General features: G+C 42.8%; 1 protein-coding gene across 1 annotated transcript in view; it reads left to right on the forward strand.

The window, feature by feature from the left end:
• The window catches only part of olfml2a (olfactomedin-like 2A), a 61,312-nt gene that overhangs the window by 25,180 nt on the left and 12,140 nt on the right, over positions 1–23,992 (forward strand). The window contains exons 3-5 of the mRNA XM_078549878.1: positions 2,809–2,916; positions 7,323–7,502; positions 8,939–9,212. Coding sequence (XP_078406004.1) covers positions 2,809–2,916; positions 7,323–7,502; positions 8,939–9,212 — 562 coding nt within the window. The remainder of the gene's footprint in view (positions 1–2,808; positions 2,917–7,322; positions 7,503–8,938; positions 9,213–23,992) is intronic.

Below are 23,992 nucleotides of genomic sequence, written 5' to 3' on the forward strand. Positions count from 1 at the left end.
TCTGGTCAAGGCATTGCCATGGGCAATGGACTAGGGAATAGCTGTCCCCAAGCTTTTGATTATTTGGAAAAGGCATAATGCATGGACATGATCCTTCTGTCTGCAAAGGACAGGGCCCTGTGTGTGAATATATGTGGCTTCTAGCATGTGTAAGTGAGCCATACTTCGCGTCTGACTGATAATCTTAAATTAGCTTCACATAGTTTATTATCTGGTTGAGCGATCTTGTGTTGCTTGGCTGCCTAAGCCTTAAAGTCAGGTTTTAATGGCATTTACCATGTTACAATCTAAAGCAATATAAATCCAGTTATAACAACAGCTTATATTTATAAAGTGTCTTTAATGTTGTAGAACATCTCAAGGTGCTTCTCAGAGCATTATAAAACGAAATATGACTCTGAGCCACATAAACACATATCAGGTCAGATGACCAAAAGCTTAGTCAAAGAGGTAGGTTTTAAGGAGTGTCTTAAAGGAGGAGAGCAAGGTGGAGTGGTGTTGGGAGGGAAATTCAGACTGAGGGCCTAGGCAGCCAAAGGCATGGCCACAAATGGTAGAACGACTAAAATCGAGGACGCTCAAAAGGCTAGGTTTAGATGATGGAATATGAGGTTGGAAGCTCATATCAGGATCAAAAATGACACCAAGGTTAAGAACAGACTGGTTTAGTCTCAGACTATGGCCTGGGAGAGGATTTTTTAAAAATATTCTTTCGTGGGCTGTGGGCAGTGCTGGCAAAGCCAGCATTTATTGCTCATCCCGAATTGCCCTTGAACTGAACATTTCAGAGGACAGTTGCTGTGAACCTGGAGTCACATTTAGACCAGATCAGGTAAGGATGGCGGGTTTCCTTCTCTAAAGGGCATTAGTGAACCAGAAGGGTCTTTACATAAATCTCTGATAGTTTCATGGTCACCAATACTGAGACTAGTTTTATATTCCAGACTTTATTAATTGAATTTAAATGCCACCAGCTGTCATTTGAACCCATGTCCCCAGAGCGTTAGCCTGGGTCTCTGGATTACTAGCCCAGTGACACTACCACCATGCTACCATCTCCCAGTAGGTTATTCGGTAGCTAGGGAATGGAGTTTGGAGTGGGGGCTGAAAATAATGGCTTCAGTCTTCCCAATATTTAATTGGGAGAAATTTCTGTTCATCCAGTCTGATAATTTAGCAACAGTGGAGGAGTCGGCAGAGGTGGTAGTTCAATTAAAGTTATCTTAGAAACTATGAAAAGAAGGAATGACATTTTCCAATGAACTCCTAGTAACATCCGCAGCAAATAGGAAATGGTTGGGTAATACTTATCTCTGAATGTAAATGTTCTGAAAGGATCTATCACATTCCAAAGGTAATACTAAAAGCAAAACATCACCACTGAACAACTGAAAGGTTATAGGTTATTTGCTGTTGGTAAGGAACTTTGTAAATTAGCCTAGGGTTAAAAATTTGCAAATTCTTGGCAAACTGTGACTTTTCCTCAGCAATAACAGTCATACTCTAATTTATTACAGGCGTCTGCAAATTTACAATAGCCATGTGGACTTAAAGGCGTGGAATTTTTATCTAAACAAACAGCCTGGTTTTGGCCGGCTGGGTTGGTGGGTGGGGGAGGGAGGCTGGTGGGTTAAAGTCTTAAATTCCCGGTTCCTGACCTAAACCCACCCACATCCCACTTTAATTGTGGCCGGAAGATGGGCGGGCAACCAGCCTGCCCCAAGGAGACAGTCAGTACTTTAACTACAAAATGAGGCTGGGAGCCTCATTGTATTTCAGCTTTTCAACGTTCGCTCTGGGCAGCCGGTTTCCCGAGCCACAGGGGAATCGGCAGCTACATCCAGGTGAGGACTCGGCGCATTCAGGAGAAGAGTGCCTTTATGCCTACTTCCTGAATCCAGCATGCCCACCCAAAGAACCTCTACGATTGGATACCCTTTCTGACCTTCTCCACGAGGTCTTCAATCCCACCTTGACCCAGGCAACTAATCCCTGCACCAAAGCACTCATCAGCCCCCTCCAGGCCTCCAATCCCACTGACCTTAAGCTTCTACACCCGCTTCAGGCACCTGAGCTCCACCCTACCAGGTATCCCATTTTTCCCTCCAAGCCCCTGACCTTCCTTCCCAGGCCTCCATTCCCTTTTCCCCTGCCACCCAAACTGGCTTGCAATGTCCCCATCAAGCCTCAGAGCAGCCCTATCCAACCAGACCTCCAATCTACTCCTCAGGGCCTCCAATCTTCCCCCCGCCCCCGCTCCCCAACTGGGAGCCTGTGTTTGGCAACCCACCTGATTGACTTCTCTTGTTTGATTCCCAGCCCCTGTTAAGTTACCCAATATCATCTGGGGTTGCCTTGATTACCCTCAGCAGCCTGATTTAGGGAGGGAAAATGAGCTCTGGTTCCATCTCTGACCATTTACCTAGGAGCCTATTTTAGAAAGTTTGTACATTTGGACATCAGCTGAGGACAGGATTTGGCTTGGCTATGAAACCTCTGACAATAGAACAGCCTGCTGACACCACTATCTCGTCTTATGCATGAAGAATGGCTTGTTCAGCAGCATACTGCAGGGTATTCAGCCTTGTGAACCTGCACCCCAACAAAGAATATGCGACTTCGGGAGAAGAAGAGAGAATGATGGTAAAAGAAATTTTAGGTGAAATGCTCTCCAAGATTATTATGGATTTTAAATTCTGCAATTTTTGAAAGTGACATCCATTGCAGAAGAAAGTTTTTAAAAAATGATCCTTTGTAAAACTAAATGCTTCACATTGTCTAACCTAGCATTTTATGGTCTTATTCTAGTTGCAGTCACTGGTTGACCTGCTGGAAGGAACCTTGTATAGTATCGATATGATGAAAGTTCACTCATATATACGAAAAGTGGCAACACAGATGAACAACCTTGAGGAGGTGATGTAACATAAATTCACTATAGTATTAGTCACTATCTACAATCTTAGTACTAGTGACACCATGGAAATTTCTTCACTTAACAATTTGGCATTGCTCAACTTCATGCTTATTGCTTCTCACACAGCAATTGGAACTTTATATTTATAGAGATAACTTTAAAGGAGAATCAAGACTGTTTCAAACAAAGTAAAACTTCCTAGTAAACATTAAGATTTAAATTGCCCTATGTTATATTTTTCAATATTTATGAGTAACGTGGTGTATTGGCATTGCAAATTTTGATTTCACATTATAACAAATACAAAATCAATTTGGAGAGAAAGTCAACATCTATCAAGAAAAAGTCAATTGGTTGCAAGCATACTACTCAATAAAATGAATGATAAAGTGATGGATCATCATTAGTGATTAAAAAATGGCAATTTGTCTAATCATGGGGTTCAATACACATTGAGAAGCACAAGAGTGAAATTTGGATGATACATATTTGTCATTCGAGTCTCCAAGATTGGATCATTGTCTTAAATGAATTATTACTTATGCTCTGGACTAGAAACTGAATTTTTAAAATTTTTGCCATGGCACTTCTTTGATGGGAAGGTTTTGAGATACCATTTGAGAAATTAGTTAGTGATGTCGGACAGAGGCGGTGAGTGATTCCCTAGAATAGCGATGAAGGTGTTTGGAATCATGTGATTAATATGTGATTGTTGTATTAATAGCTTTTTTCATGATACTGCAGCCTCAGTTGATACATGGTGGAAAAACAATGAATACACATTAGCTTCAGACCAGTGGGGACTCTGTATATCTGAATAATCCATGAAAAGCTTTGAGACTGTAAACTTATCTTTTGCTTTCACCCTGTGTTGTTTAAATATGACTGTTGTATACATAACAGCGAGGAGGCTAAAAATTGGGCAAGTAATTTGTAATTAAGAACAAAAAATCTTAAAGGTGCAGCGTTACAGAGAACAGATACAGAACTTATTTTAATGTTGTTTTTCTCGTTTTTCAATCTCCTGGTGATGAACCATAGGCTCATTACATTGTTTCCGGTGGGTAGTACGTTTTGAAACATCCAAGGGTTAAACTCTTGATTTTCCCAATTCACCAGTCAATGAAGCACCTGATCTGGAAGTCTGACCAGTATTCAATTGCTGTTAAGGCAGTTACTGGTGAAGTGCTATGACAATACTTTTTGTTCTCCTTCCCAGGTTTTGTGCCCAATTACCAAGCAAGTCACCAAAGTAGAACTTAAGATAAATTCCCAGCGTCCTTATGAAAGAAAGTAATATTACTTTCAATTCAGGATGCATTGCATGAGTGTGCTTTGACCCCCATGGACCCACCACTGCAAGCCATCTGTTATTTGGAAACACTAAATATAAATACCATAAGCGATCATCTCATGATCATGAGCAATGAGCAATTTTATTGAAAATAGTTTTTCTTGATTATCTGCTGCTTATTGGTACCTAAGTATAGCGAACAATAAAAGGAATCAGGTGTATATTTTTGTAACATGATTTAATATAAACTTTTGATATATTTTCGAAACTGTCGCTATTGCATTCAGTCAGATCCCAATCCAAAACCTTAGATCTGTTGATGTGGGGAACAACTGCCATGTAGCTCAGGGTTTTATTTATGTAGAACACCCTGATAATAAGATGACTCAACTCATTTTGCATTCACTAACATAGTCAGTGATAGAGACAATGGGTGGAATTTTCCCGTGTGGAGATTAAGTGCAGCAGCGGATGGGAAAGTGGTGTGATCCCCACTGGGTGGTGGGGTGGGTGAACACACACAATCTTCTGTTTTTCAACTTATTAATTATGCATTTGCAAGGAGCTTGGCAAATTCCATGGCGGGGCGGGCATGAAGTTGCATACCCCACCGTTACCTCGTGGGTTTAAAGGACCTGGCGCCATATTTAAAGGGCAGCCAGACTGACATTTACCCATTGCAGGCCAGGGGCTCCGCATTACTCCTCCAGAATCCTTGCAGCCGCAGATTGTATTGGAGAAGCTTGCAGATGTGAACAACTGCATCCCAGGACATAACAAGGGTACCTCCAGCATTGCCTCTTGCTCATCTCTAGATAAGAACACCGCCGGCGATACACCCATGACCAGGCCAATGCTTGCTGTTGCAGTGGTCCGTGTTCGCCAGCATCTTGACCTTATAGAAACCACGTTGCCCCTTGCTACCCAGGCCCTTGCTCCTCAAGGTTCTGTGCCAAACAGCAACAGTCCCTCTATCTCCTCATCCGGATGAAAGCCATTATCAAGGCAGGGGCACCTGCAGCCTGCAACATCAATGCCTCAGTGGATGTGTAAATAAACTGAAATGATATATTAAGTGATCATGTTTCCCACCATCTCAAAGGCAGCAGGGGAGTGCTGCACTTCACCTGGCCTTCGCCTAGACATGGCATCCCCACCTTCCAGGTAAAGGACATCCTGGACAACGAGAGATAGGTGTGTTCCTCCCATTCACCAATGAATACGTATGGAGACATTGCTCTTTGACCAGGGTGATGAGAGCCATGTGCAAGAAGCCTCACATGGACACTTTTCCACTTGTCTCCACTGCCTTTGAGACTCTATAGAGAGACTGTTGCCTTGGCAGCATAGAACAACTAACCACCTGATCCTTTGTCAACCATGACTATTCACTGGGGAGGATGGAGGTTTGGAGTTATGAGTTGGCTGCCCTCCACCATCCATGCCCCTTAGAGGCATCCACATCTCTCCCACCCTCCCTTCATCCCTATCCCTGATTGCAGCTGATGGCACTAAATAAATGGCAGCTCCACACATGCTGGGATATTGATGTTATGAGAGCCATGAGTCAGGAACAAACCTGCTGCAATGTGGGCTTCACCATAAAGAGGAGAAAACAACTGACACCCAGTTGCCTCATAATTATTAGTGTGTCCCTTTAGTCAGCCAATGGTGCTAACCTTGAACTCCATCCACCCGAAAAGACCCTCCTCCAACTTCGAGGATTCACACTTCCAGAGCAACTGGGTTGTCAAGAACAGTCTTGAGAAAATGGTGGGCACAACTTTTCAGATACACTCCATCACCTTCTACCCTCCCCCTGTCACCCACCAACATCCACCCATCACCATAGACCCACTGAGTATCACCATACCTCTCCCTTCTGTCACCCTTGAACCTCCCCCCTTTTCCGTGCATCCTATAATAATCCAGCTCCACATGCCTTTCCTCCCCCCAGAGCCAACACCCATTACTACTCCCATGCCCACCCTGACCCTGCCCCCTACCTGTTATCCGGGCCACCTGTTTTGTCTCCCTTTATTACCCACCTGATGAGACCTTCAGCTATCAGACTCTCATCCTGGACCTTCCACCCTACTGCATCCCACTTCCCCCTTTGACTGTGACTACTCCCTACTACCACCAGTACCCTGAGTTCTCCCCCAGGACCTCACTGTCAACACCACCGACCCTGCCCTTTAAGACATCCCCCTCCCTTCCCCGGACATTCCCCTCCCCCTCCCCCTCCCCGGACACCCACCCACCCTTTCCCTGGACAGTGAAACCGCCCCCCCCATCTTCCTCCATAAGCCTATGTCCCCTGTCCACCTTGGCACAGTTTGTGATATAAGGACCCAACATCCTACAGCACTGCTCTTAAAGGTGGGCGAAAACAGCCTCTAGATGAACTGAAGCTCACCGGGGGCACACCACTTATATACAGTTGGGAGGCAGACTGTCTAATAATCCGCTGGCGGGGCACTTAATTTGAAGGGGGAACGTAATTCTGGTGAGCTGGCCTTTTAATGAGCATTCGTGAGATGCAAATGAATGCAAATATGATTTCTGACATAGATCAGCAGGAAACTCAAGCCGCCTTCAACCCACCATTAAAGTCGGGGAAACAAAATTCCAAAGTAATTTCCCACAGGTGGGAAACTGACTTTTTCCCATCACGCCAAATTTAGGGCCCTGTCCCCCTTCGATTCCCTCCACCGGTGGGAGAAGAAAACTCCGTCCAATATTTCCATTCAATTTCACTTTTGGAGGGTGTTGTAAACATGTATCCGATTTAAAAAGTTTTATTTTTCAAATTATTGTGAATCACATTTAAAATATTGTAACATCTGATGTTGAAATTCTCAATTTATGCGCCAAGAAAGTGGCAGTTAACGGGAAATGAAAATGATGTGCCTCAGTTTAATCTGAGATCATTCTTCCTCAACAAACTTGGGACAAGCAATGAAAGCTGTTCTTCCTACGCAGCTGTTGATGTGATTGTAACTCTGAAGCTGGATTAACTTGATTTCTGAGCACTGATTGTGACAGACAGATTAAATGTTACTGCTTTTAGCTTTTAGCTTTTAGCTTAAATGTTACTTGGTATTTCAGACCATCAAATCAAATCTGACCAGAGAGAATGACTTCATGAAAGAAAGTGTGAAAACCCTCTCTGACCAAATGAAGCGGTATGAAAACTACTCCGATATTATGCTGAGTGTAAAGAAGGAAATTTCAAAACTGGGCCTGCAGTTACTGCAGAAAGATGCAGCTGTGGAAGATAAACAGCAGGTAGTGCTTTTTTAAAACTTGAAACTATTGAGACAATATTTTACAATTTTGTAAAAGGCCATTTATGGTTAACTCACCAAACATTATTATGCAACCATACAATGATGGACGTTTTATCCTTCCTTTGCCAAACAGTGACTGTAAAATTATAGTACCATTTAAAATAAACAGGAAACCACTGAATTTGAGTATGGTGCGGGGGAAGTCCTTGTTTATGTAAACTTCACAATTATAGTAATGGACGATTTACAGTGAATTACAAGGCAGCAATTTGGTCAAATGATTCTGATAATGTAATATAATTGACTACAAATTTAAAAACTGAGCATTTTGTGAATCAAATTGCTGTTTGTTGCCAGCTGTCAGTTATTCTTTGGCATATATGATGCACAATTGAAACATTAATTTTTAAACGTTCTTATCATTTTGTGCTGGATGTGTTGAGCAGCGGCCCAGTTTCAGCATTGAGTATGCCCAGGTCAACCTTAGTTAATATTAATGTACGATGAAGTAGATTGCTTTCATATCTGCAGGACGAACTTGCTGATAGAATTTGCACAACTCTGTGCACAGTTGTAGTTAAACCAGCAGATTCAAATTCTTCATGCTTCAGGGAACCATGATGGCTAATTTGACTGGATCATAGAAAATTTGCAGCAGCTGATTTAACTGCAACTGTGGGCATGTAGGCCACAGGCCAGCAACAAGTGTCCCATCAAGCAAAGTAAAGGCAATCGTCTGATGACCTCAGTGTGAGATAATTCCAGTTGAAGAATTAACATTGGCAAGGGCATGATGGATGAATAGCCTCAGTATTAGTAAATTCTGGAATTCTTAGAGGATCCACCTACTACATCAACACGATATTTCCAAGATACAGCCATTGCCCAGGCAGTCAAGAAAGTTAAGATTAACATGGAGCCAAAGTAAGTTGGAATGGCCCCACACATTCTGAAATTTTAACACTGGTTCCTAGATGTTTGGATCTTTTAGAATAGGAAAAGCTAGCCATGAAGACTGGAGGAAGGAAGGGCATGGGCAGGTTGAAGCTAATATGGAATATCAACTGCAGGAAATTAGGATTTAAAAGAAAGAGTACCGGAAGGGCTGAAAGGAAATAAAGGAGATGGAGGCAGCATCACCAAGCTGAGTTCAGGAAAGTGGGGACCGAGGAAGAGAGAGTTGGTGAGATGCCAAGAAACACAAGGTCAGAACGGGGACAGGGATACAACAGGGAAGAATATCTACCAGGATTCAGGGATGAAAGCCCTGACTGGTAAGTGTCAGAGACCCTGAGTCCTGTGTGTGTAAGAGGCACGGAGTAGCGCTGCGAGAAAAGAAAGCACCTGCAAAGAGCCCTCCCTGGCTTAAATCAAAGGCCCTGGGGGATTGTGAAGTTTTTAAGTTATAACCAAATGTTTGACACTTATTTTCAGGACACATCTGGAGCAACAGCCAAGGTTGTAAAGAAGTATTCAAATCAGGCAGAGAACAAGAAAAAAGCAGCAGCTCGAAAACTCCCTCCCAAAGTACTGAAAGACAAAGGAATTAAAACAAAGAAGCCAACTACAAAAACAAAACAAGCAGCATCACCAAAATTACCACAGCCCACCATCAAGACCAAACCTGGTATCCAGCAGCCAGGTATTGTAAAAAGTGTTACCTACTACAAAGCAGGAAGACTTGAAGACATAGGAAATGGTGGCAAGAGTAAGTATCAAATAAGATAAATTCTCCAGGTTTTTATACTGCTCTTGTTAGTCTAGAAATTGTGTCATTTTCCAAATGAAATGGATGAACTTCAGTTAAACCAAGAAGTTGATTTAGCAAGATGCACAGGTAAGTGACACTGTATTCTTCTGATGTAAAACTCACAATTTTTAAAATTCATTTACGGGATGTGGGTTTCGCTGGCTGGGCCAGAATTTATTGCTCATCCCTAGTTGCCCTTGAGAAGGTGGTGGTGAGCTGCCTTCTTGAACCGCTGCGGTTCATGTGGTGTAGGTACACCCAGAGTGCTGTTAGGGAGGGAGTTCCAGGATTTTGACTCAGTGACAGTGAAGGAATGGCAATACATTTCCAGGTCAGGATGGTGAGTGGCTTGGAGGGGAACTTCCAGGTGGTGGTGTTCCCATGTATTTTCTGCCCTTGTCCTTCTAGGTGGTAGCGGTCAAGGTATCGGCTTGGAAGGTGCTACCTAAGGAGCCTTGGTGAGATTCTGCAGTGCATCTTGTAGATGGTACACACTACTGCCATTGTTTGTAGGTGTTGGAGGGAGTGAATGTTTGTGGATGTGGTGCCAATCAAGTGGGCTGCTTTGTCCTGGATGATGTCAAGCTATTTGAGTATTATTGGAGCTGCACTCATCCAGGCAAGTGAGAGTATTCATCACAATCCTGATTTGTGCCTTGTAGATGGTGAACAGGCTTTGGGGAGTCAGGAGGTGAGTTACTCATTGCAGGATTCCTAGCATCTGACCTGCTCTTGTAACCACAGTATTGACATGGTTAGCCCAGTTTAATTTCTGGTCAATGGTAATCCTCAGGATGCTGATAGTGGGAGATTCAGTGATGGTAATGCCATTGAATGTCAAGGGGCGATGGTAAGATTCTCTCTTGTTGGAGATGTTCATTGCTTGAAACTTGTGTGCTGCAAATGTTACTTGCCACTTGTCAGCCCAAGCCTGGGCGTTGTCCAGGTCTTGCTGCTTTTGGACATGGACTGCTTCAGTATCTGAGGAGTCGCGAATGGTGCTGAACATTTTGCAATCGTCAGCGAACATCCCCACTTCTGACCTTATGATGAAAGGAAGGTCATTGATGAAGCAGCTGAAGATGGTTGGGCCTAGGACACTACCCTGAGGAACTCCTGCAGTGATGTCCTGGAGCTGAGATGACTGACCTCCAACAACCGCAATCATCTTCCTTTGTGCTCGGTATGAATCCAACCAGCGGAGAGTTTTCCCCCTGATTCCCATTGACTCCAGTTTTGCTAGGGCTCCTTGATGCCACACTCGGTCCAACGCTGTGTTGATGTCAAGGGCAGTCACTCTCGCCTCTGGGGTTCAGCTGTTTTGTCCATGTTTGACCCAAGACTGTAATGAGGTCAGAAGCTGAATGACCCTGCCGGAACCCAAACCGTTTATCAAATTTTAACCTAACTTGCTGGATAAGAAACCCACGTCAGTGAGCAAGTTATTGCTAAGCAAGTGCTGCTTGGTAGCACTATTGATAACCCCTTCCGTCACTTTACTGATGATGGGGAGTAGACTAATGGGGCAGTAATTGGCCAGGTTGGATTTGTGTTGGTTTTTGTGTACAGGACATACCTGGGCAATTTTCCACAATGCCAGGTAGATACCTGCATTGTAGCTGTACTGGAATGGCTTGGTTAGGGGTGTGGCAGGTTATGGAGCACAAGCCTTCAGTACTATTGTTGGAATATTGTCAGGGCCCATGAAATTGTATTGGGCTACCTCTACTGATGTAACAGAGGGGAGATAATTCATTTTATGGGAATAAAATATGAATAGGTCTTTGGGCAGATTAACAGTTAACAGCAAAATGTTTAACCCATCCAACAAGAAACTGATGAGGTCGGGTTCAACGCTAGTTTTACACCCATCCATCTTTACTCTCCATTGAAGTCATTGATGCCATTCAACCTGATTTCGTAGGTTTCTTGACCAGCAAGTTAGGTTAAAATTATCCCCAATCTTCTATTCATACTGCAAACAAATGTCACACAAATATGTTTTGCATTTGTACAGTAATATTGCAAGCTATAATTTCTTGGTTATATCATTGAATGGGCAGAAGAGCAATTCATCAATATCACTGACAAATGTATTAACAAATCATACATTATGTACCCTTTATCACCAGGTAAGAAAACAATACAAAAACAGGACAGTGTTTGAGTCTATTGTACTTTATGTGTATAAACATTTTCCATGTCTAACATGGTAATCTAGAATCACTATCTCATTAGAACCAGATTAGTTTATTTAATACATTATCTTGCAATCCTATACATTTATGCCCTTCCTGGGAAATTAGAATTTTGACACAACTTCAAAAATCATCACGAAATCTGATGAAGGAACTTTTTTTTTTACTATTGTTGAAACATCTATGCACCTAGCAGCTCTATTGTATGATCACTCTGATTTCATTTTCAACTTTCTAAACTTGAAAATCTGTCACTGGTAATTCATCGTTCTGTCTAAACTTGACTCTTGCTTTGCTTTCGAATATGTCTGATGGTCCTTTGAGTTTTTGAAGCAGTTATCTTACGATGGGGTTTTTGATTTTAATTTCTTTACATATCAGACTACGATTGAAGATTAGCAAAGATTGGTATTATATATTCATGATCCATTGTGAAGCATCTACCCCTCCCCAAATTAGGCTAAGTGCTGTGGTGAATGAAAGTTTGTTTCATAATATGGGGCAGAACTTTCTGCCTGTCGGTCGGGCGCAGGTGGGCAGGGAGCTGATCGCCACCCGTGATCAGCGCTGCCTGTGCGGGTGGGGGGTAGGAGAAAGAGTCGGGGCCTGTGTTCTTTCACGCATTCGCGTGACAGGGCGCAGAAATCTCCCTGAGGCGCAGAGCTGCCTCAGGGAGATAAAGTTCACTTTTCAAGTTTGTAAAAAAGGAAAGATAAAAATTATTCAGACATGTCCCCTCATCTGACAATTATTGAATAAAACCTTCATGAAACCTCATCCCGCCCATGGATGAGATTTCATGCAAAACGCAAAGGCCGCTTGGGCTCTTTGCCAGCCCCCCAACCTTAAGGTTGGACGGGCAGCCCTGTAAATTTGGTTAATAAGTTTATTAGTGGCCTTAACAGGCCTTTGACAGTTTGGCAGGCGCGCAGCCGATTGCAGTGCGCGCCCACCGAAACGGAAGATCGGAATGAAGCATGGTGGTGTCGGGACGCATGCCTGATGTTACCGCGCATCATTTTACACGTCGGTGTGCGGGGCCTGCCCTAGCACGCTAATGAGAAAATTCTGCCCATGAATGAAATAGATGTCTTCAAGCTTTGCAAAGCTTTAGCTAGCAAATCACCAAGAAATCTGAACAGCAGAACAAATTCAAAATACATTCCATTAACTTTCTCAAGCAAAATTTTTTTAAGCTGAGTAAGACTGCTTGGAGCAGATAAGAGCATTTATTGAACACAATAATGTGGTGTTCATTGAAGCAATATGTGGATGGAAAAGAGTTAACAAATGCACTTATAAGAGTTACTGCCTTCAGGAGGGGAGAATTCATTCTGGTAGAGGTTATTTGAAGGATAACTAGTAGTTTTATTATTTAGGTACGCAGTTTACACAGTGATAACTTTATTCTGCTGGAAACCCAGTTCATTTTCTTACTGATTAACCAAGGTGCATTGAGAAGCAGCAGTAAGTTTTGCTGAGCGTGAGTCCACTGGCCATGGCAGACCTCCGGCACCACACCAAAGTGACCATTCTTCAGATCATCACGTTTCAATCTGCACTCAAATAAACACTTAAGTAAAGCAAAACCAACTAAGTCAATTGTAGCTCACGCACCACTACACTGACCCCAAGATCAAGTGAATTCAACACAAACTAAGCATTCAGACTGTTTTTTTTCCCTGGCCTGTATAGCTGTTTTTATACCTTTGTATTGGTACTGCCCCCTGACATGCAAGACTTGTGTAACTGGCCACAACTCAAAAGCAAATTTGTCAGTATTCATTAACAATGGCTCTTCTTGGCTTCCAGCCAACTGTGGAAAACCATACAATGGAAGTTGGCATTGGTCTTAGTGCAGTCTAAAAGTCGATTAAAGATTTGTAAAATAGCACTTGGTGATTTATCCTTTAAGCCATCAAAAGAACCCCTAGACCATAAGACATAGGAGCAGAAATTAGGCCATTCGGCCCATTGAGTCTGCTCCGCCATTCAATCATGGCTGATAAGTTTCTCAACCCCATTCTCCCACCTTCTCCCCGTAACCTTTGATCCCCTTACCAATCAAGAACCTATCTATCTCGGTCTTAAATACACTCAATGACCTGGCCTCCACAGCCTTCTGTGGCAATGAATTCCATAGATTCACCACTCTCTGGCTAAAGAAATTGCTCCTCATCTCTGTTCTAAAAGGTCTTCCCTTTACTCTGAGGCTGTGCCCTCGGGTCCTAGTCTCTCCTACTAATGGAAACATCTTCCCCACGTCCACTCTATCCAGGCCTTTCAGTATTCTGTAAGTTTCAATCAGATCCGCCCTCATCCTTCTAAACTCCATCGAGTATAGATCCAGAGTCCTCAAATGTTCCTCATATGTTAAGCCTTTCATTCCTGGGATCGTTCTCGTGAACCTCCTCTGGACTCTCCAGGGCCAGAACATCCTTCCTGAGATATAGGGTCCAAAATTGCTCACAATATTCTAAATGTGGTCTGACCAGAGTCTTATAAAGCCTCAGCAGCACATCCCTGCTTTTATATTCTAGTCCTCTCAAAATAAATGCCAACATTGCATTTGCCTTCCTAAGTACCGACTCAACCTGCAAGTTAACCTTAAGAGAATCCTGGACTAGGACTCCCAAGTCCCTTTGCACTCCAGATTTCTGAATTCTCTCCCCATTTAGAAAATAGTCCATGCCTCTATTCTTCCTACCAGTGCATGACCTCACACTTCCCCACGTTGTATTCCATCTGCCACTTCTTTGCCCATTCTCCTAACCTGTCCAAATCCTTCTGCAGTCTCCCCGCCTCCTCAATACTACCTGTCCCTCCACCTATCTTTGTATCATCTGCACACTTAGCCAGGATGCCCTCAGTTCCTTCATCTAGATCATTAATGTATAAAGTGAGAAGTTGTGGTCCCAACACTGACCCCTGTGGAACTCCACTAGTCACCGGCCGCCATCCTGAGAAGGACCCCCTTATCCCCACTCTCTGCCTCCTGCCAGACAGCCAATCTTCTATCCATGCTAGTACCTTGTCTCTAACACCATGGGCTCTTATCTTACTGAGCAGCCTCCTGTGCGGAACCTTGTCAAAGGCCTTCTGGAAGCCCAAGTAGATAACATCCATTGGCTCTCCTTTGTCTAAACTACTCGTTACCTCCTCAAAGAATTCTAACAGATTTGTCAGGCATGACCTCCCCTTGATGAAACCATGTTGACTTTGCCCGATTTTACCATGCACTTCCAAGTATTCTGAAATCTCATCCTTAATAATGGACTCTAAAATCTTACCAACGACCGAGGTCAGGCTAATCGGCCTGTAATTTCCCGTCTTTTGCCTCACTCCCTTCTTAAACAGTGGGGTTACATTAGCGATTTTCCAGTCCTCTGGGACCGTCCCTGACTCAAGTGATTATTAAATACTTTGATAAAGACTAGATTATCCTACTGTTTTTTTAAAGTAAAAAAAAGACTAATTATGTAGATTTGTTTGCCAAGCATCTGTTTTTGGGGAAAACATTGGCATTTGCAACCTCAATTCATGTGTATCTGAAACAGCAGCTGATTGTGCAATCGCTTAAGTTGCTCCATTGTATTAGAAGGGGAAGAAGTAGAGTTCAGGATGGACGATGTAAGGAGGAAACATGATTCTAGTGTCCCATCTATATCAGATTGGGCAGTCTGGGGCTTTTCTTCTCAGTCCGGTCCCCCTTGTGTTCAGGTGGTCTCCCAACTGTTTCTGGAAGCCTTTCCCCCTCCTCTCCTGCCCCACGATGTGAGGAGGGTAATAACTCCCTGCACTGCCCAAGCACACACGGACTACTCTTCCTGCAACTGGTGCACACACACTGGCACCTGTTTGCCAGTGGCTGACTGCTCCTCTCAATAATTCTCCCTTTTATGCACCCTCCTAATTAGCTGGGGCAGTTATGACTGGCCCCCTGCTGTGGTGTCGCCTCTATGCACCTGGTCTGCCCATGACCCAGTGTGCAGCTCGTGCCCCCACCATTAAAGGTACAACCTGGAATAGATTCACTGTAATCGGCAATGAAGGATGCACATCTGTCCAGGGGTTTCACCATCATTCATGGACACTTGCTCCCCTTCACCACTTTGTCCCTCTTTCCTTGTGCTTGAATTAGTAAGAGAAAGCTCACGTGTCTGGCTTCAGGTGTCAATTTAGATTGTGCTTAAAAAGCCAAAAAGCTACAGATGGAGTAAACCCCAGTGATCCACACAGCACTTCCACTCTCAGCTACTGGTATGCTGTTCTCACTTTGTGGCCTGGGATGAGGTGAAGCCAGCCTGCTCACTTGGCTTGTGTCTGAGATGCACATAGCAGTCACTTTTTTGTTATGAAGGTGCTGCTAATGTTGCTGCACCAGCAACAATGACCTGTCACTGGGCTCTGCTGCTCAGATGCTGAGGTCAAGGAGGCTGATGATGGTTATGATGTCCAGTGACTGCCTCAGCCCTTGGCTTGTGCTCCAGATGGCTGGAGGGGGAACACTAGCTAGACGCAACTGGCATTCCCTCCAGACATCACTGTGCTATTTGCACCATTGAACAGTCAAGGCTGCATAGTGTGGCATGCATACTGTGAATGTCATTATGCAGTCCCTGCATGCACTCTGCGTGCTGCTACATATGGATCTCCATCAGGTTGACCATTCTCCCCATGGAGCAGCTCATGTGTTCATAGCCCTGAGCCCTGGTAGTGCACATGAGCTGGATGGACTCCTCCATTCTCAGCCTATGACCCTGCACTGCCTCAGGGAACTCTGGCACGTGGGAGCAAATCTGTTACTGCTGGTCTAAGTAGATCCTCCATTATTATGACTCCTGAGACCCTGCAACTGTGCCCAGCTGAACAGAATTGTGTTTGTCCTTTATCCGAGTGGGACTGGCACAGCAGGCCCTTCCTCTCGCATCTTCTGAACGTTTGTGACATGTTCATCATCCAGTGCCACCCTATCTGTGTGTGCACCAGAACCCACCTATCTGACTGAATCTGAGTTGGTGAAGGGTGCAGTTATAAGGTGTGACAGTGCTTGATCTGATGTCTCCCCTGGCAGCGCTTAGCCTGGTGATGAGCCAGGAATCAGTCTTTGTGCCTCAACATCAGAACCTGCAGGCAAGACAAGAAGAAGTCAGAAGAGTTGGCCTTTGAGAGCAGAAGCCTGTGTAGTACTGAGGCTTCCCAATGCAGCTGAGTTTTTTGGCATGTTGTCAGACGGGGTAGAGTGCAATGCATTCCCTTAGCCTATACATTCCAGTTTCTATTCAACCCCTCCACCCATCTCGTCTTCCCGGATTTGCTAATGGTCATTGTTGATTTCCATGGCTCCCTCTTCCATGATGGTGTGTGAAGGATGGGGATCCCTCCTCCTTTCTGGGCCCTTTTGCGAGCATTGTGAGCACATTGCTCATGAAAGGACAAAAACAGGGAATTATGGCACTTCTGGCCTCTATAGGCAATGCCAACAGCTCATACAAAGAAGCTGCATGTATCAGTGCTAGCAGTCCTCAGCAGCACTATGGCTCTGAGCCTTGCTGTGGGGTCAGTAAGTACCCTGGGGACACATTCCTTCTGTGATCAGGAGTAGCATGTGCCCTCAGGCTCCTCAGCTGGAGTGTCGGCCAGGGGATGAATACCCAGAGGCCTGACCTGAGGGTTTGGTGTGTTAATTGTATAAATTAAGGGTAAGGATAAATGGGTGGAGGGCATTCGTTATTTGAGCACATATAAAGAGATACTTATTGACATTGGGGTGGTGAGTAGGGTTAGGAACGATACACTTGTAATGTTTCACTTTGTGAATAAATCTAATCTAGGTAAAGATTGACTCCTGGTCTCCTCCTTCACTAAATGGCTGTAAGAAGTTTAACATGACATTGCACTGACCTTGCCAGAGTGAACAATGTCATTGAACATCTTACTGCACTTGACCCAGTTCCTCAGACCACACACTGTCTGCTCATGGTCTCCATCACCTTGATCCATGCCTGCCTGGTCAGGGAGGGTGGTCTTCTGTCACCCTCCGGAAAGAGACCTCCCTACTCTCCCTCACTGCCTCGGGTTGGGCCTCCAAGACAACATCAACAAAGTGAGGGTCAGCCAGCCCTGGCCCCAGCCTCTGCCCCATGTGTAATGCAGCGTAAATCTCTAAAATGGCAGCCACAGTCATGGTTGCCATGGTGGGTTTAAATCAGGCCTGCTCTCTTTCAGTCCCACCTCCATTCTCACCCCTATAGCTACTAATTGGCCGCCTAACTCGCTCTCCAGTCAGTCTAACCCTGGGAAAACCAAGGGCTGTGACCGCTTCCCTTTGGGGGTGGGATTGGGACCCGGAAGCAGTTTTGACATCCATTTCCTGACCCTAAAAGGAAAATCAGACCCTGGACACCTTTACAAGCTTCTAGGGCTTTTACAAGTCACTGGTCAGATATTACTTGGAGTATTCTGTGTGGTTCTGATCACCGCATCACAGTAAAGTGTACAAGCATGGGAGAGTGCAGAAAAGGGCAATGAAACCAATGCCAATAGTAAAGGCAATGAGACTTAGAGAAGCTTAAGCCTCTGCCATTGGGAAAGGAGGTAGTTAAGAGAGGATCTCACTAAGGCATACAAAAATTGATCGGTATAGATAAAATAAACTCAAAATATTGCTTCATTTTAGGCCAGAAAAGTTTGACCAGAGACATAAAATGAAGTTAGATGGTAGGAAAAACATTCTTAGCCTAAAGAATTAGTATTGTTTGGATTCTGTTAGGTCTGTTAGAAGATGCAAATGTACCAGAAACTTGATTCTATAATGGGAGCATTATATACTGTGTGGGATCCATCTTCTATTCTGTGTAGGTGTGCCATGCGATCCACTATGTCCTACTTATCTGAAATTGCCATTGATTATCATTATTTGAACAGTAAGATACAAATTAAGATGCACTTGGTGCATAATCAAAGCTGCAATTCCAGCCCAATACTGACAGTATTGGTAGAAAGATCCTTTTTCAAATGAGATGTTAAGGCAAGAGTCTATCAGCCATTTCAGATGGTTTTGAGTCTTGTGGAACTATTTCAAAGTAGGACAGTGTGATCCCCTCGAGCTTTACAACGTGTCTCCCTCTAATAAAATCAGCAGTATCAGATTCATGGTCATTCACCTCATGTCTATTTGAAAGATCTATCTATGCACAAAATGGTCACCACTTTTGCCTACATAACAACAGTGACTGCCTTTCAAAGCAATTCATTATTTTGTGTATTACTAATTTTTATTCTTCAGTATTTGCTGTGAGCGTTTCCTCACAGTCTAATGATGATCTGTGTGGTTGCAGAGAGGTTTTGCACTTGATTCCTGGTGGTCTAATGCTGAGTGTACATCTGTTTTCTCTATTGTTTTGCAAGGAAGATGTGACCCTCATGATCTAGGGTAGATTTTGTATTGGCAATAAAACCACAACTGTTTTCCATTTTTCCAAGAGCCTAAATTGATCTGCAAAGCCAAATATCGTATTGATCTGGGAATTAGTTTCAGTATTATATACTGCAGTGTTGAGTAATGTATTTCACAATCCATTTTTGGATATAAATGGGTTACTGACATTTCAATAACAGGCCTAAGTCCATAATCATCTTTTGAGCGTGTTGCAGATTATATTATTATGCTGTCTATATTTTTTTTATTTGTTCATGGGATGTGGCCGTCGCTGGCTAAGTGGGTGGGGGGGTGGGGTGGTGGCAGAAATCATCATTGATCAGAAACTCAACTGAAGCAACCACATTATTGAATGGCCACTAGAGCTATTCTGTAGCAACTGGCTTACCTCCTGACTTCCCAAGGCCTCTCCACCTCCCATAATCAGGAATATGATGGAAAATTCTCCACTTTACTGAATGTGTGTGACTGTAACAGCACTTAAGAAACTCAATATTGTTCAGGACAAAGCAGTTTATTTGCTTGGCACCTCATGCACTAACCTAAATTTCTACTCCTGGTGTACCAGAGCTGTGATGTATATTATTTCAATATACACTTTAGCAACTCGTCAAAGTTTCTTCATTAATACCTCCCAAACCTGAAAATTCCACTTTCCAGAAGAACAAGGGCAGAGGCTGTGTCAGGACACCATCACCTGCAAGCTCCCTTCCAAGTCACACTCCATCATGACTTGGACATTTATTGTCGTTCCTTCATCATTGTTAGGTCAAAACCCTGGAACCTCTCTACCCAACAGCACTGTGGGAGTCCCTTCACCACATCAACAGCAGTGGTTCATTAAGAAGGACCAGTGACACCTTCTTAGGGTAACTAGGGATGGAAATAAAATGTTGGCAATTAAATCCTGAGAACGAATTTTTTAAAAATGTTATACTTCAAAAGTTTTTGATCGCTCAAGTTGTTTAATTATTGACCTTCATTTCAATTTATTATAAGTTAATCAGTTTAACAAGAATTTAAAGTCTGTTCATATAATATGAATATGGGAGTTATTTTAGTCTGTGCTATCTTAATAAATGGTCTGATGTTAACTGCTAATAAGGGTGCAGCCTTCTAACAATAATTCTGTGACCACCATAGGAAGCTTTTTTTAAAACATTATGAAAACAAGCTTGTACTTACTCCTGAAAACCAAAGAAAGAAAGTAAAATCCACTCCTTTAGCATGATTTCATTCATGCTCCAGGAAAATGATCTTGAGTATTACAATAATACATTTGCCCTTAACTAGCTTTGAGCTTGATTTTAGGTCGTCCCTATGGATAGGTGTTTTCCATTCCTAAATTAAAACTAGAAGCCGTTAAGCCAACGGTGCATACAATGGCATCATACCAAATTGAAAATTGCAGGGAGGGAGTTATAGGGATAATTCAATTTGCAGGTTGAGCTGTTCATAAACCATTCTCATGAGATAAGGCATTTGAACCTTCCTGTGGAATTGTTGAATTGTAACTCAATCCCCCAGTGTCTACTTTCTATTTCTATCATATTTAAGTTGCCAGCTGGATAGAGATGTAGGTACATGCGCACAACATACTCTTTTAGTCAGCTGCTCTCCTCATGAGGCAGTGCAATGGCATCTTGTTTCCCTGACCACACACTGAACACTGCAGATGTAGAAGTTGTCAAATAATTGTCACCAATAACACTAGGGAAGTTGCTATAAAATTATTGCACCATACCCAAGATGGCATTTTGCAAGCCCATTAATGCAGCACTTGGATTTTGACATCACAGAAAGGATGTTACAGAATGCAAGGTTTAGCAGTTACAAAGTTAATATACTATTATCTGACAAGGTGGTACGTTCTCTGAGAGAATATCAGCAGAATTTTAAAATTCCATTCCTGAATGATACAGCAGAGTTAAAGTTCAACATTTATAAAAGAACTAATACATTATCGGTGAAGTCTCTCTTTTATGGTATTATTGCTCTTCTCTTCATTTAATAATAGTGAATATTGTATGTAACAACTGTTCTATTTCTTTGGTCAGAATATTATGTGCTGATTTAGTTAGGATACTGAAGTTACCATATCTTTTTCCTTCCTAGCAATTGGGAAGCAAGTAATGCAAATTGATTATATTGTTCTTCGGTTAAATTCGGTTCCTATTACATCGGGGATAATTAAAAGAGAAGAGTGCAGCTGACAACAGTAAATACTGACCTGCCGTAAAATAATTCACTGGTGGTTATCTGCAGGATAAAAGTGCTGCTGTCACCCAGGTGCCATTAAACAGTGAGAATGGAAAAGTATTCCGACAAATTAAATTGTAAGATAGTGGTACAAATAGAGGATATTCTGAGGACACTTTAAATGACACAGCCCAACAGAAATGAGTTTTGTTTTGTTACAGGACATAACATTTTATTTTACTTGCTATTAATTAAGATACAATTGGATAATGAATAATTTGTACTACTGAAAATACTTGAAAAATAAACGCATGTTCCATAAATTAATATAGCGAACGTACTGAGAGTGAATCTCATTTCTGGGGTCACTAACAATTATTTTCCCACTGGAATCTATTTTTGTTGAAATTCTTAAGTTTAACACCGTCATATGGGTGTAGTGCACATTATATGGGATTCAGGAAACAGAAATATTGAGTGTTGGGAGTGTGCCTTTCAGAGTGCCTTACAGAGGAAGCTGGTTCCATGAGTGATTTTTTTTTTTATTGACTTCCAGGTGCAGTGACAACAAATAGTGTTTGTTGGATCCTTTTAGTTCTGTTGCTATAGCTTTGTCAAGGCTAATTGGCTGGTGAATTGGTGCCAGACTACACTTAGGCTGTTAGCCTGATTTCAGGAAACCAAAAATTAGAATTAGATTAATTAGCTAATACTAGTTAATAACTAATTAATTAACTAATAATACAAATTATTTCTGCAGCACCAAACTAACCATCAGATAACAAATGGTTTAATTCACATCTACTTAACATTTCAGTGACTTTTCTAAGCTAATGCACCTCCTCACATGATTATCGCACTTTAATGACACTTTGACTGGATCAACCAAAGGAACATTAATTGTGGTTCTTCGTACTCATTTTAAAAATGAGAAATGTTCTTGGGATATTTCTTCATAATGTGTATGCTACTGTTGTCAGGGAGTTCGAATTATCCATTTTATAAGTACCCTTTTAGGAGATTGGATCAGATGTTGGGACATGGAAGAATATGAACTGACACAATTAACTTTGAAAGATTCAAATTTAGTAGATGGTGAACTAGGAAAGGGGTTTCCAATTGAAAATCTTAACAACTAAAAATGAATTAAATTAATTCCAAGCATTTCCTCAGGTAAAATATCAAATAAACATTATTCCTTCGGTTTCACAGACACACACACATTGTTATCAGCCCCACCATAGACGTACCCCTCTTACAACCCCCCTCCCACTCATTCAGCAGCCGCTAATCCACTGTCACCTCCCTGGCCCCCAGCCAAGACTTTGGCCCAGCCAGCACCCCGGTGGTCGAGGCTCAGACCCATCCAGCAGAGGCTCAGACCCATCCAGCAGAGACTCAGATTTTATGGGTGAAAGCTAATGGAGATGAAACTTGACAAAATTCCAACTATGTTAAATCTCCTTTTGATCTGATTTTTTTTAAATTTAAGAGAACAGGACATGTACATTTCAATAGAATCTCAAAGCACAAAGAATTCTGTGCAATGTGCAGCAATTTCATTGTCCATGGATTCTTTGGCTCAGCCACTTTATGCTGAATTATGCTCAAATATGCCCACTAAGAATTGGATTGAGACAGAAATACCTGGAAAAACTCAGCAGGTCTGGCAGCATGGGCGGAGGAGAGCACAGTTGACGTTTCAAGTCCTCATGACCCTTCAACAGAACTAAGTAAAAATAGGAAAGGGCTGAAATATAAACTGGTTTAAGGTCGGGGGGGGATTGTTGGGACAAGCAGCCAGTAATAGGTGGAGGTAACCAAAAGATGTCACAGACAAAAGAACAAAGAGGTGTTGATGGTGGTGATATTATCTAAAGGAATATGCTAATTAAGAGTAGAAGGCAGGACAGATAAGGTACAGATAGCTCTAGTGGGGGTGGGGGAATACTAAAAGGTAGAGATAAACAATGGGTGGAAATACATTTAAAAATAATGGAAGTAGGTGGGAAAAGAAAAATCTATATAAATTATTGGAAAAAAAGGGGGGGGGAATCAGAAAGGGGGTGGGGATGGAGGAAAGCGTTCATGATCTAAAATTGTTGAACTTAATATTCAATCCGGAAGGCTGTAAAGTGCCTAGCCGGAAGATGAGGTGCTGTTCCTCCAGTTTGCATTGAGCTTCACTGGAACAATGCAGCAAGCCAAGGACGGACATGTGGGCATGAGAGCAGGGTGGAGTGTTGAAATAGCAAGCGACAGGGAAGTTTGGGTAATACTTGCGGACAGACCGAAGGTGTTCTGCAAAGCGGTCACCCAGTCTGCGTTTGGTCTCTCCAATGTAGAGGAAACCGCATTGGGAGCAACGAATGCAGTAGACTAAGTTGAGGGAAGTGCAAGTGAAAAGCTGCTTCACTTGAAAGGAGTGTTTTGGCCCTTGGATGGTGAGGAGAGAGGAAGTGAAAGGGCAGGTGTTGCATCTTCTCCGTGACACCCTCTGTGACACCCTGGTCCACTCCTCCATCACCCCCTACTCCTCAACCCCCTCCCAAGGCACCTTTCCATGCGACCACTTAGTTGGCCTCTTAATTGGCTGCCTGCAGGTTCACTGTCTCATCATGGCCTCCCACTAGTTCCCTGGTCTCCAAGCTTGCCATCCCAGGGATAGGAAGATCCTGCCCAAAGGAAAGCTTTAACCTCCATTAATATAAGGTAGATTCAAATTCACTAAGGCAGAAGAACAATGTGTATTGTTCTTCACTTTTTGAAAACCTTTGTTTTTCTTTCTTGGAGACTCAACACAAATGATAACCCCTATAGAGCCAGAAATTTGCAAAGCGGATGATTCAAAAACTATAATAATGCTTTACAATTCAGCAATAAGTAATAACCTAGGCTTT

Source organism: Cetorhinus maximus, chromosome 10 (assembly GCF_964194155.1).
Source record: "Cetorhinus maximus chromosome 10, sCetMax3.hap1.1, whole genome shotgun sequence".
NCBI classification, from domain to species: Eukaryota; Metazoa; Chordata; class Chondrichthyes; order Lamniformes; family Cetorhinidae; genus Cetorhinus; species Cetorhinus maximus.